Source organism: Trematomus bernacchii, unplaced genomic scaffold (genome assembly GCF_902827165.1).
Source record: "Trematomus bernacchii unplaced genomic scaffold, fTreBer1.1, whole genome shotgun sequence".
Classification (NCBI taxonomy): Eukaryota; Metazoa; Chordata; class Actinopteri; order Perciformes; family Nototheniidae; genus Trematomus; species Trematomus bernacchii.
In genome coordinates, this window is record NW_022987597.1 from 796,172 (window position 1) to 809,132 (window position 12,961).

Genomic DNA, 12,961 nt, shown 5'->3' on the forward strand with positions numbered 1-12,961 from the left:
CAATTGTGAGAAAAAAGTCTCAATCCTGAGATAAATGTAAAAAATCTGGTAAAAATGTAAATATTCTTCTTTCTTCTTATAAATGTGAGACTAACGTCAAAATTCAGAAAACTATTTGGAATAACGTAAAAACTCTTAAAAAATTTCAAAATCTGAATTTTAACATTTTGAGAAAAAAGTTAAGATCTGAAAAAAAAATCCAAATCCTGATAACAAATGTAAAAGTCTGGGAACATAGCGCCGTAAAACGTTTTCCTCGTACGACATAAATGATGTTAGCCTAGGTCTGAAGAGTCAGAAACACGATTTAGAGTCGATGAAAATGTAACATGAAACCTTAACCAGTTATTAAATGTTTATTTTTCACTATAAAGGCTTTGAATGAGAACCGGTTGCTGTCCTTGTGGCATTTGCCGTTTTTTACCGGTGAATTTTACCATTGAATTTGACGCCACAGTCTTACTTGTGACTTCTTTCAACGGATTGATGTGACTGCACATAGTCCCTTGATCCCACTTAGCAACGGTCTGTTCTCCCTAGCAACAGTGTGTTAGCGAGATTTAACAACCACTGAAATGTCCAAATCGACCAATCAGAATCGAGTTTTCGACCAAGCCGTGTCATAAAACCAGATGGTGTATAGCTTCTTACCCATCAACAATTTCACATCAATTTACACCATTATGATTTATTTATCCATGTTTTATCCCTTTCTTATTTAGTACTATTATTTGAATATTTTACATTGTTATTTTGTATTGATTTAATTTATAATCTGTGTCAAAATGTAGTTTAATTTCTGCTTACGCATCTTTTTCTTTTGGACTAATGAACCCAAGAAAATAAATACAATAATCAAACTAATAAATGAATAATCACAATGATAAAGTAAACAGAAAGGTTTTTTATTATACCAAGTACATAAGTACATTTGACAAATATAACCTTTCATTTTGATGTCTCCCTCCGATAAGATCCCTAAAGTGTTCCTGGTTTCACTCTGACGTTAAATAGAGGAAGCAACTTCTTTTCTTCTTTTCAAACTATAGTCAGAGAGACTTTTTCAAAGGTTCTCTGAAATAATCTTGACAGCGCACGAGGGACAATAAAATGCTTAAAAGCGTTCTTTCCTGACTTCACAATGTCACATTTAAACCGACGCTACCTCCACCTGTATAAACCGTTTCCTTCCACTTCAAAACACGAGCTTCACCTTTACTCTGTGTGCACTCGTACATACAGACCATCATCTTCATCATCATCAGCTGCGACTGCTCAGGTCAGAACACCATTTGTTGGATTTCAATTAGTTTTAGACTCCAAGTTCTCCTGAAGTGTGTATTGATATTTACCAGAACAGAGGTGGAAGAAGTACTCAGATCTTGTACTTGAGTAAAAGTAGAAGTACTCAGATCTTGTACTTGAGTAAAAGTAGAAGTACTCAGATCTTGTACTTAGTAAAAGTAGAAGTACTCTGATCTTGTTCTTGAGTAAAAGTAGAAGTACTCAGATCTTGTACTTGAGTGAAAGTAGAAGTACTCAGATCTTGTACTTGAGTAAAAGTAGAAGTACTCAGGTCTAGTACTTGAGTAAAAATAGAAGTATTCAGGTCTTGTACTTGAGTGAAAGTAGAAGTACTCAGATCTTGTACTTGAGTAAAAGTAGAAGTACTCAGATCTTGTACTTGAGTAAAAGTAGAAGTACTCAGGTCTGGTACTTGAGTAAAAGTAGAGGTACTCAGTTCTTGTACTTGAGTAAAAGTAGAAGTACTCAGGTCTAGTACTTGAGTAAAAATAGAAGTATTCAGGTCTTGTACTTGAGTGAAAGTAGAAGTACTCAGATCTTGTACTTGAGTAAAAGTAGAAGTACTCAGATCTTGTACTTGAGTAAAAGTAGAAGTACTCAGGTCTGGTACTTGAGTAAAAGTAGAGGTACTCAGTTCTTGTACTTGAGTAAAAGTAGAAGTACTCAGATCTTGTACTTGAGTAAAAGTAGAAGTACTCAGGTCTTGTACTTGAGTAAAAGTAGAAGTACTCAGATCTTGTACTTAAGTAAAAGTAGAAGTACTCAGATCTTGTACTTGAGTAAAAGCAGAAGTACCAGAGTGTAGGAATACTCTGTTACAGTAAAAGTCCTGCATTCAAAATGTTCCTCAAGTGAAAGTATAAAAGTATTATCATCAAAATATAGTTAAAGTAGCGACAGTAAAAGTAGTCATTGTGCAGATTGGTCCATTTCAGAATAATATATATGATATGTTTTATAATGATTGATCATGAAAGTGTTCTCAAAGCTGGTAAAGGTGCAGCTAGTTTGAATGACTTTGTACAGATGTAGCACTCTAGAAAGGACTCCACCCAGCGGATTGCAACCAAAAACCCAGCGGATCCCAGTGGCTGGGGGCGTTGCCAAATTGCTAGAGGGCGTTGCCAAATTTCCCCATTTGTTCAATTACAGGATTGAACCATGAGATGGCGCTTCATTCACTAATACAGTACAGTAGACCTTAGTCTGCAATGTGGCAGCTCTGCAGGTGTGTTTGCTGAAGAGCATCTCATCACTTCTTTGTTATGGTTTTCACAGGCTAGCTACTATAACGATAAAACCTCAATATTTTAGATAAAATAAAGTATATCTAATCTTATTATCTTAATTGTAATTCAATAATATATAGTCTTTATATATTAAATAATAATAATGTAAATGTTTACACTTCTTTATTTGTTATGCTCATACTTTTACCTTTACAATAGTTTGCATTAATGTGCAGTATATTTGTTGTAATATTGTTGTGGTGTACACAGTACCAGAGGTGTGGACTCGAGTCACATGACTTGGACTCGAGTCACATGACTTGGACTCGAGTCACATGACTTGGACTCGAGTCACATGACTTGGACTCGAGTCCAAGTCATGTGACTCGAGTCCAAGTCATGTGACTCGAGTCACCAATTTGATGACTTTGGACTCGACTTGACAAAATCACAAAACACTTGCGACTCGACTTGAACACCAATGACTCGGGACTCGACTTGGACTTGAGCCTTCTGACTTGAGGTGACTTGATACTTTAATTCAGGGGTCTCCAACACGCCGATCGCGAGATGCCCTTAGGAGAGCAGAATCTTCAGCCGCTCCTAATCTTGCTGAGAATCCATGCAGGCAGGGGCGGGTCTTTATTTTGCTGAGCCACCATGCGGCCAATCATATGCGAGGACACACTAGGATCATACCATTATGTGAAAGAAGGGTGGGGGGCAGACGCTCCAAAGACAGCAGGTGTAGTGGTACAGGCCAGCTACACAGAGCGACGGGGAGACGGGGAGACGGATTGAAATGCAAGCGCGTCGGAAAAAGTCAAGAAATGAGCGAGGGCCATAAATGTAAGTATGCTGTCAGATAAAGCCACGGCATCCCAATTCCCGTATACTTTTCGCCTCATTCTGAAAGAAAGAAGTGAAATGTGCCAACGTGACGGCCGTCTTGGTGTGCGGTGCGAGACGGGAGATGTAGCTCATTGAGCAGTTTCACACAAACAAATGTGTTACTTCACAGTTTTACGACACATTTTTTTTGTTTTACTTGTAAAATGATCTTTTAAATTGACAAACATCATATGTGTAATTCGTGGCACAATTCAAACGGGATCAAAAGATCATCTTTCTCTCTCCATTGACTTCAATGCATAACTTTTCCGAAATAAGGTCCCATGGAGGTCCCCCGGAAAGGGAGGGACTTCGCCTCTCTATTGCTTTCAACCCACCAGCTTTTATGGAGAAAATAAGTTATATAATAATTAACCAGAGGCATGTTTCTCACTATTTTATGCATAGAAACAACAGGCTACTGTGTGGGAGGCGTGTAGCGCAGCGGATAGAGCCTTGGTATGGGGATCAGGGTTCAAACCCCACTGCAGTCAGCATGTCGTTGTGTCCCTGAGACACTTCACCCCAAATTGCTCCTGGGGGGATTGCTCACAGTATTGAGCATGTAAGTCGCTTTGGATAAAAGCGTCTAACAAGTGACATGTGATGTAATGTGATGTAATGTGATGTAATGTGTGGGGACTCAGCTGTTTATTTCATATGAGTTTCATTGTGGCAGCGTCCATCACGGCTCTCCCTGGTTGCAATACACAAAGACAGCTAACTGTAACCTTGTCACTCAGAGGGGGGAGGGGGCTGGTGAACGGTATGGTCAATGTTTGTTTGTTTAAAAATGTTTGCAGTCGCGAAAGGTCTAAGCCAATCAGACATGTACAAAAACAAAGGATCAGTCTATGTGTCGAGGGGGGGAGAACTAGACACCTTCTTTAAAAATAAACCTCTTTTTAGTGAATTACATCACATGACATGTCACTTGTTAGACGCTTTTATCCAAAGCGACTTACAGACTCAATACTGTGGACAATCCCCACAGGAGCACTTTGGGGTGAAGTGTCTCAGGGACACAACGACATGCTGACTGCAGCGGGGTTTGAACCTGTGACCCCTTGACACCTACGGACAACCCACTGCGCCACACGCCTCCCTAATTACTGAGTTTGGGCACGTTAATAACGTTTTAATGAAGTTGAATACAGAATATTCATATTTGTCAGTGCTTTCATGTCAATTCGGCGAACATAAACATAAATGATCGTGGTGAAGATGATGATTAAAATAGGATTAAAAAAATGCATTTCCTCCCGTCGGATGTGATATAAAAACAAACCGATTATTTTTGTAGTTGTAAACTCACGTGGATTAAACTACATGTATTAGTGCTTTCATGTCAATTCGGCGAACATATGATACATGAAATGATCGTGAGGATGATGATTACAAATCGTTTGTTTGAGCCGGTCTGTATTTCCTGATGAAAAAACATAGCGATGGTTTTGTATTTACGCCAACGTGGATTAAACAACATTATTTTGTTAAATAAAAACATGGTGATGTTTTGTAAATGATTACATGTCATCAGCCGTTTATTTTTTATTTCACATGAGTTCCACTGTGGCAGCTTTTTAGTCACTGCTCCCCCTGGTGGATCCATGATGCATTGCAGCTGGTTTCATTATAACTAAATGTATTTATCAAGGGGGCGTATCAAGTCCTGCGGGGGGTTTTCCTTTCAGCGAGGGCCCGCCCCGTGCAGATCACGGACCCACACGGGTAGGCGTCTGAAATGACGTGCTCCATCTGTATACTGCAGGGTAGCTTGTGAATTGTAATTGATACGGTTTTTACTCTGTCCTTAACACACCACCACGAGGTACCGATAAACTCCCTTCTTTCTATACTACCTCCATTCATCAATTTGACATCATTTATCTTTTCTTGTTAGTTTATCCCTTTAGACTTTAGTCACAGACCTTAATGAACACACTTCTGAAACCTTGGGATTCAATACCCGTAAAGTACTGCTGCCATATGTCAGATCAATCGATCCTGGCGACCTCCAATATGACTTACTATAATTATGCAACAGAGTTGACCAGGTGCGACTTACCCGTTGTTATCTCTGGGAGACTGCAGTGTTCAGTCAGGGATGGACCCTCATCCAAGGGACAGGACACTGGAATCAATCTGGACTCAGGACTCAAGCGATGTGGGGACGGGTTACTAATCAGAGGGCTACATGGACTTTAGTTTCCTTTCACAAGTGTGAACAGGTAGTTTTATTTAAAGTTTCACAAGTTATAACACCACACACTAATAATAATAATGAATTACGTTTTGCTTAGATATATATTAGGGCTGTGCGATTATGGCAAAAATCGTAATCACGATTATTTTGGTCAATAATTTATATCACGATTATTAAATACGATTATTCATTGACTTTGAAAACATCCATTTATTGAACTTTAAAACAAATACAAATAATAATTTGAACAGTATCTGTTTAACTGTTGATTACCCTGAACGTAGAATTCAACTGAAAAACCAATACAAAAATAATTAAATAAATGATAAACATATATTTACATTTAAATAAATAATATCAAAATAATAAATACCAATAAACAAGATCATCAAATATTTTGGAGCGCACTTCCACAAGCTACTAAACATATATAAATATGATAAATACAAATAAATTAGACAAAAATAAATTAGATCAAATATGTTGCACGGTCACAACCTAGCAAAGCAAAATAATTGTTTTTTTCGATTATGTTGTTTTCGTAATTGTGGCAGGCCAAAATCGTAATTGCGATTAAAATACACACACAGCCCTAATATATATTCTATCTGCTCCGTCTAGGGTTGCCCCACCACTAGTTAGTACCGGGGCTTGTCTAGTCTTCTGCAAGAGCTGCTGAGTTCAAGAGGAACTGATTTCCAATGTTCTTCAGTCTCCTTATATCCTCTTCTTTCACGTGGTTTGTCACATCCTGTGCGTGCAAGCTCGTGCGTGAGAGGTGTTCTTCTTTGTTGCTTTGTGGTTAAATGTTCACTTCCCACAACGAAGTGCATAATAGATGTTCATCTCCTCGAAAGAGGAAGTGCGTAGAAACTTCGCTCCGAAAGAGGAAGCGTGTACTTTGCTACATGTGAGGATTTATGTTATACATCCTGTTTATATTGCTAAAGCGTTAAACTATACGATACATGACTATGGCATACAGAGTTTAACATATTTAAGCTTCATATAATAAAATACATTGTTCCATTTTCTTCCTTTCTTCAACAGGATTTACTCCAGGTCTGATTTAACTATGTCAGTGCAGCCATCCTGGTCTCCTCTTCCTCTTCTGCTCCTCTTCCTCCCTCAGTGCAGCCATCCTGACCTCCTCTTCCTCTTCTAGAAACTGGTGAAGCTTCTTGAACTGCTCCTTAATCTGCGTCTCTGTGTGTTGAGCCTGGAGCTTCAGGTGTCCTGCTGTTCGATCAAACTCCACTTTAACTTCTTCAAAGAGCTTCAGTTTCTCCTCAAAGGGCTGCAGAGACTTCTGGAGCTCCTCTCTGAGATCCTGAGCAGCTTCATCCATGGGTCTGAATCTGTGGTTGGTGTGTGTTCTTGAATCTCTGCAGACGAGACACACTGGCTGCTGATGGTCCAGACAGAAGAGTCTGAGTTTCTCAGAGTGCAGACTGCAGAGAGCCTCTGGAGATCTCTGACCTCTCTCCAGTAAGAAGGCCTCACTCAGGTTCTTCAACACCAGGTTACAGGGAGGTTCTCCTCTGGAAGATCTTCTCTGACAGACTGGACTCTCTCGTGTTGGTCTCTCTCTCCACCAGGTTACAGGGAGGTTCTCCTCTTGAAGATCTTCTCTTACAGACTGGACTCTCTCGTGATGGTCTCTCTCTCCACCAGGTCTGCAGACAGGCTTTACAGAAGCTGTGGCTACAGGACAGAACAACAGGATCTCTAAAGACTTCCTGACAGACCGGACAGCAGAGATCTTCCTCTGATCTGGAAGCCATGTTGTCTCTGAGTGAAGCTGAAACACAGCAGACAGGAAGTACAGTCAGTCATGGCTCCCCTCCCCCTCCTCTTCACTGAAATGCACTTTGTGTTGTTTTGAGTCAGACTCACCTTCAGGGGGGGGAGGGTCCGCAGGTTGAAGCAGCAGTGTTGTAGTTTCCACTTTTCTCTCCTGTAGCTGAACTCAGAGGAAGTTGTTAGTTTGGTCTGAAGGTGAATCTGATCGTCTGTATCAGTCCGTCTGTCTCTCTGCAGTGAGGGAGAAGAACAAACTGTTTCCTGGTTAGTCTCAGGTGAGTCAGGTGAGCTTCGTCACGCCTCCTCTGCTGACGCTGCTGCTTCACCTGTAACACACAGGTGTGTCTCATTCAACAAACTCCAGCCACTCCTCACCTGTAACTGGTTTAACTTCATTTTATCTCTACATGTCTACATATCTCGGGACATTTCAACCCTCCAGTAAATATTGTTCAGTTCAAATATAATGGAACTTTTATCTGTTGAGTGTTGCAGGACTTTACATTACATTACATTTAGCTGACGCTTTCATCCAAAGCGACTTACAATTACCATTTACAGGGACATCCTCCCTGGAGTAACTGAGGGCTAAGTGCCTTACTCAAGGGCGCACTAGTGGTGTTGTTCCAAGGCGGGATTTGAACTCACAACCTTCCGATCTTCAGCCCACCTCACTATCCATTAGACCACCACTACCCCAACCACTTTAAGATCCACAAAATAATAAACGTTGTTTTTTATGGATTTGCACATTTGCCTACATTTAAAAAGGATTGCTGTTAGTCACTTTAATGTTAACCCTTTATAGGGCACTATTAGGTTAACCATAACCCTAACCCGTTTCAGGCCTCTGCTGATTGGTCAAATTTCCCAATGGCGCGCTCTGTGGCGCAGATTGATCTTCGCTGATTGGCTGGGAGAAAACCACATGCTTCTCGACCTCACTGAGTCGCGGGGGGGACGCCATGTTTGGGTAACCCTAACCCAAATATGGTTCTTCGCCCGATAAAGGGTTAAAGTCAGCCACGTTTTGTATCTGCAGTGATGGAGACATTACAGTCAGGTGGACCCCCACATGTTCACCTCTTTTCTGGCGCAATGCTTTATGATGCGCCTTGAAGTTAACAAATGATGAATAAAACCAACATCGCATTGAACAATGATAATCATTTAATACATAAACACTTAATGCTCTCTGCGTAGCCTCAGGATTACAGACACCTAACTTTTTCCTCAATAATCACTGGCGTTAAAAATAAATACACAGCCAGGGAGCCCTCACAGTTAATCCACCCGGAAAATATTGTTCATACAATCAGGTTACCTGCAATCTAGTCTATCACCTAAAACCTTTAAAGCAGGTATTGCGTGATGTTCTGAGTCAGACTCACCTTCAGGGGGGGGAGGGTCCGCAGGTTGAAGCAGCAGTGTTGTAGTTTCCACTTTTCTCTCCTGTAGCTGAACTCAGAGGAAGTTGTTAGTTTGGTCTGAAGGTGAATCTGATCGTCTGTTTTTCAGTCCGTCTGTCTCTCTGCAGTGAGGGAGAAGAACAAACTGTTTCCTGGTTAGTCTCAGGTTAAGTTGTAGTCATTTGTTTTGGGCATGAAACAACATGAAACATGAAAAACAGGCTCGGTGCTTAAAATAAAACGTTTTACTTACAAAGCCCTCAACAACCTCCGTTTTCACTCTTGCCTTCAACTGCTAGTCCTCTAGTTCGTTACGGAAACTCCCCCCACTTTCACGTAAACAAACTAAATCTGGTACGCATATCTAAAGTGCGGAGACAAACCAAAAAGCCTGTTGGAGGTGTTGGCAATTTTTTATTTGGCGTTGAAAGCGCAATGTATCGCCCTCCCTATTTCAGAGATCTCCTCCGAGGTATTTTATCCGATCGACTCCAAATTCGGCGGGTAGCGTCTCGAGACCTGAGGGATGATAAGTCATCAAAAAATGTTTGGTTTCTACAGCTTTTAGTAAACGCTGCGCATGTTTCTCAAGTTGCTGAAGATGTTTCTTCATGTGGAACATTTGTGGTTTTATATCTGTATCCTTTCTGAAGCTGCAGCGTGTTTCTCCTGATGGAAGAGTTGTGGGTCGCTGTAGTGAGTTCCACCTGTCGGCCTCCCACCTGTCGGCCTCCCACCTGTCGGCCTCCCACCTGTCGGCCTCCCACCTGTCGGCCTCCCACCAAACACGCCAGCCAGAGCTATAAACACGCTGCACTGACACATGCGTAATAAATAATGCATGAATAAGATTCACTTCTTCACGTTTGGTGAAAATATTTGGCTCTATGCAAAATGAAACTACTAAATAACGTTGGGCAAAGCTTCCGGAAAAAAGCCCTGCAAACAGAAATGTGAGGTTTTAATGATAAATAAAAACCCAAATATTCAACAGAGAGGAGCAGGAGGGTTCAGAGGAACTCATATTCATAAAGAAGCTGCAGGCCTTCCTGCCATAGCAGTTATGTATGACCTGAGGAAATGTCTCTTTGTACTTTCAGCAGCACGATCTGTCCCCTCTTCTTCTGTCTGGAAACCACATTTCTATTTCTTACTCAGTATTTGCCTCCCTCTGCCTTTTTCTTCTCTAAATTAAATACCGACTTGAAAGCGACTCCTGGCCCACACCAAAGGCAGACGAGCCAAAGTAAATAAAGTGTGAGTCTTTGAGAGGACTCCCAGAGGTGCAGAGGGAACAACAGAGACAATGCAGGCAGGGCCAACAACAACAACAACAACAACCACACTGTTGGAAACGGGCTAAACTTGGCACTAACACCGTGGTGTAAAACCGTCCGGTCATGGTATGCACAACTTAATGTATAATAATTGTAACAAAACATGTCTCTGTAAACACACCGTTGACTGAAAAGGAGCAGGGAGAAGAAAAGAATCGTATATCACCTGCCCCTTTCTAAAAAGAAACTAAATAAATAGAAATAGATGGTCTGTCCTTCATATTTATTTTTCACAGCCAAACGTATTCACAGCCAAACATAACAGTATCTTAGGATAATAAGAGAAACACAAAACATCACGTGTACAAGGAAAAGGAAACACCCTCATCTGAGTCGTACTGGAGAAGAAGGTGGAAAGCGGCGCATCATAATAATAATAATAATAATAACTATCGTTACACATAAAGCAGTCCGTTTATTCAGACTGCATGCTCTTACTTTACAACACTTGTTAGGATACTCGCATGTTTTGTTCAGCAGGACGTCTAATGTTGATGACATTTAGTCGTCTCATTTAGACACTTGTTAGCAACCTCCATTTTAAAATCCAACAGTGGGTAATTTACTGATGTATGTCGTAGAAGAAAACGTCAAAATCTGTTCAGCTTGTGTTTACCACAGACCTCATTTCAGGATAACATCCAAAAACACATTCACATAAATGTTGACGAGGAAACCAAAAGTGGAAAAATGCTTAGTAATTCCTCCACCACTCTATTGTCTGACATGCATGAATCCCACACCGGTGGAAAGGTGAGACTGAGACCTATCCATCGACACCAGGACTCTAAAAACCTTCATGTAAATATATTTTCACATTTAGGCTATTTCTCAAACTTTTTACAGTGTGATTCGACTAAACATGCTTCAACATTTCTGTGAAGCTGGTACTCCTCTCTTTCTATCCAGCATGGTCTTATTTTTCTTTTTCAGATGACCTTGGTTCAGATGACCTTGGTTCAGATGACCTTGGTTCAGATGACCTATCCATCGACACCAGGATTCTAAAGATTGAATCTTTCTGAGTCTTTTTCAGATGACCTTGGTTCTGTTATGATGGTTTCTAGAGTTGTTTTGAATAAAAGAAGCAGAAATTCCACTTTGTTTTCTATGGGCTACATACCCCCTACAGTGTTGTAGTCAAGTCACCAATTCACGAGTCCAAGTCACTCTCGAGTCACCACTCTTCGAGTCCGAGTCCAAGTCCGAGTCACCCAAGGAGTGTCCGAGTCGAGTCCGAGTCAGAGTCATCATTACCTGTGTTCGAGTCCGAGTCCAAGTCCGAGTCACCCAAGGAGTGTCCGAGTCGAGTCCGAGTCCAAGTCATCGTGCGCGAGAATTCACGAGTCCAAGTCCGAGTCGCATCAATCAGTGCAAGAGTCCGAGTCGAGTCACGAGTCCCGAAAATCGGCACTCGAGTCCGAGTCCAGGACTCGAGTGCTCCATCTCTGCCCCCTACAGTGTTCTACTTTCTGGAGAGAGTGGTGATTTCTGGGATGTAGAGAACTTCATAAAGCTTAAAAAAAAGCTATATATTTCAGTATTCAAATGTGTATCAGGAACACAGGTCATGAACAGCTACAACATGCCATGCTTTCCACTTTTTCTGTTTACAAAGGGTTAACATAGTATTCAAATAATACAAATCTGTCAATAAAAGACAATTTCATAAAAGCGTAATATTCGTTAGGCATTATAGAAAAATGTATTAATTAAAATACAAATTCAAGAAAGGGAATAAGAAAATATGAATAATAATAAAATAAAATCATATTCCTTTAGATAATCAGGTAATGTAAGCATCCAATCAGAATATGTATATTTATAAGTAAAAACAGATGTGGCTCTCAGACGGTTAAAATAAGTTGATTTGACCTCAAATAAATTAACCGACGTGTTGATTGATTTATTGACTGTTTGTCTCCCACAGGAAGTGCCGGTACTGCGGTGACGTTCAACCGTAACGGCGACGCCCCCGGACGCTACGACCTGTTCCAGTATCAGTGGAGTAACGTCAGCGGGCCGGGATACCGTGTGATCGGGCAGTGGACCGAGTCCCTGCAGCTCAACGTGAGTTCATGTTCAATACTTGCTAACACAAAATAAAAATATGTATAAAAATATGTATAAAATGTGTATATCCCTATATATACACAATCAACAGACACATTTAGGGTGGAGGTGGCGAAGTCCATAGGGACTTTCATTTTTCATTTCATTGAATGGTTTATTTGAACCGGGACATTAATGAACATTTTAAACAAAATAATGCTTTCAAATGTAAATGAGACGGATTTTAGCTTTGAGCTAATTTCCAGCCGTAGTCTTGAACTGGTGACCTTCCACTTGGCTTGGCAACTGGAAGGTCACCAGTTCAAGTCCCGGAAAGACTAAGTGCTACCGAGGTGTCCCTGAGCAAGGCACCGTTCCCTACACTGCTCCCCGGGCGCCGTACATAATGGCAGCCCACTGCTCCGAACACGAGGATGGGTCACATGCAGAGAAACCGTTTCGTAGTACCTGTAATGACAATAGGTTGAATCTTCTTTATACATATGCACTAGGGCTGTCAGTCGATTCAAATAGTTAATCGCGATTAATCGCAAATTATTCGCACATTTTTTATCTGTTCTAAATGTACCTTAGAGGAATATTTTTCAAGTTTTTATTACTCTTATAAACGTATGAGTGGACAAATATGCTTTATGCAAATGTTTGTTTGTTATCATTTGAACAAGTACAAATATTCTCCTGAATATTCTCAACACAACAACCTGGAAC

At 40.8% G+C, this 12,961-nt stretch overlaps 1 protein-coding gene across 2 annotated transcripts in view; it reads left to right on the forward strand.

Moving 5' to 3' along the window:
- The window catches only part of LOC117482498 (metabotropic glutamate receptor 7-like), a 232,136-nt gene that overhangs the window by 179,989 nt on the left and 39,186 nt on the right, over window positions 1–12,961 (forward strand). For both annotated transcript variants that reach the window (XM_034130586.1, XM_034130585.1), the window contains exon 7: window positions 12,111–12,250. In XM_034130586.1, coding sequence (XP_033986477.1) covers window positions 12,111–12,250 — 140 coding nt within the window. The remainder of the gene's footprint in view (window positions 1–12,110; window positions 12,251–12,961) is intronic.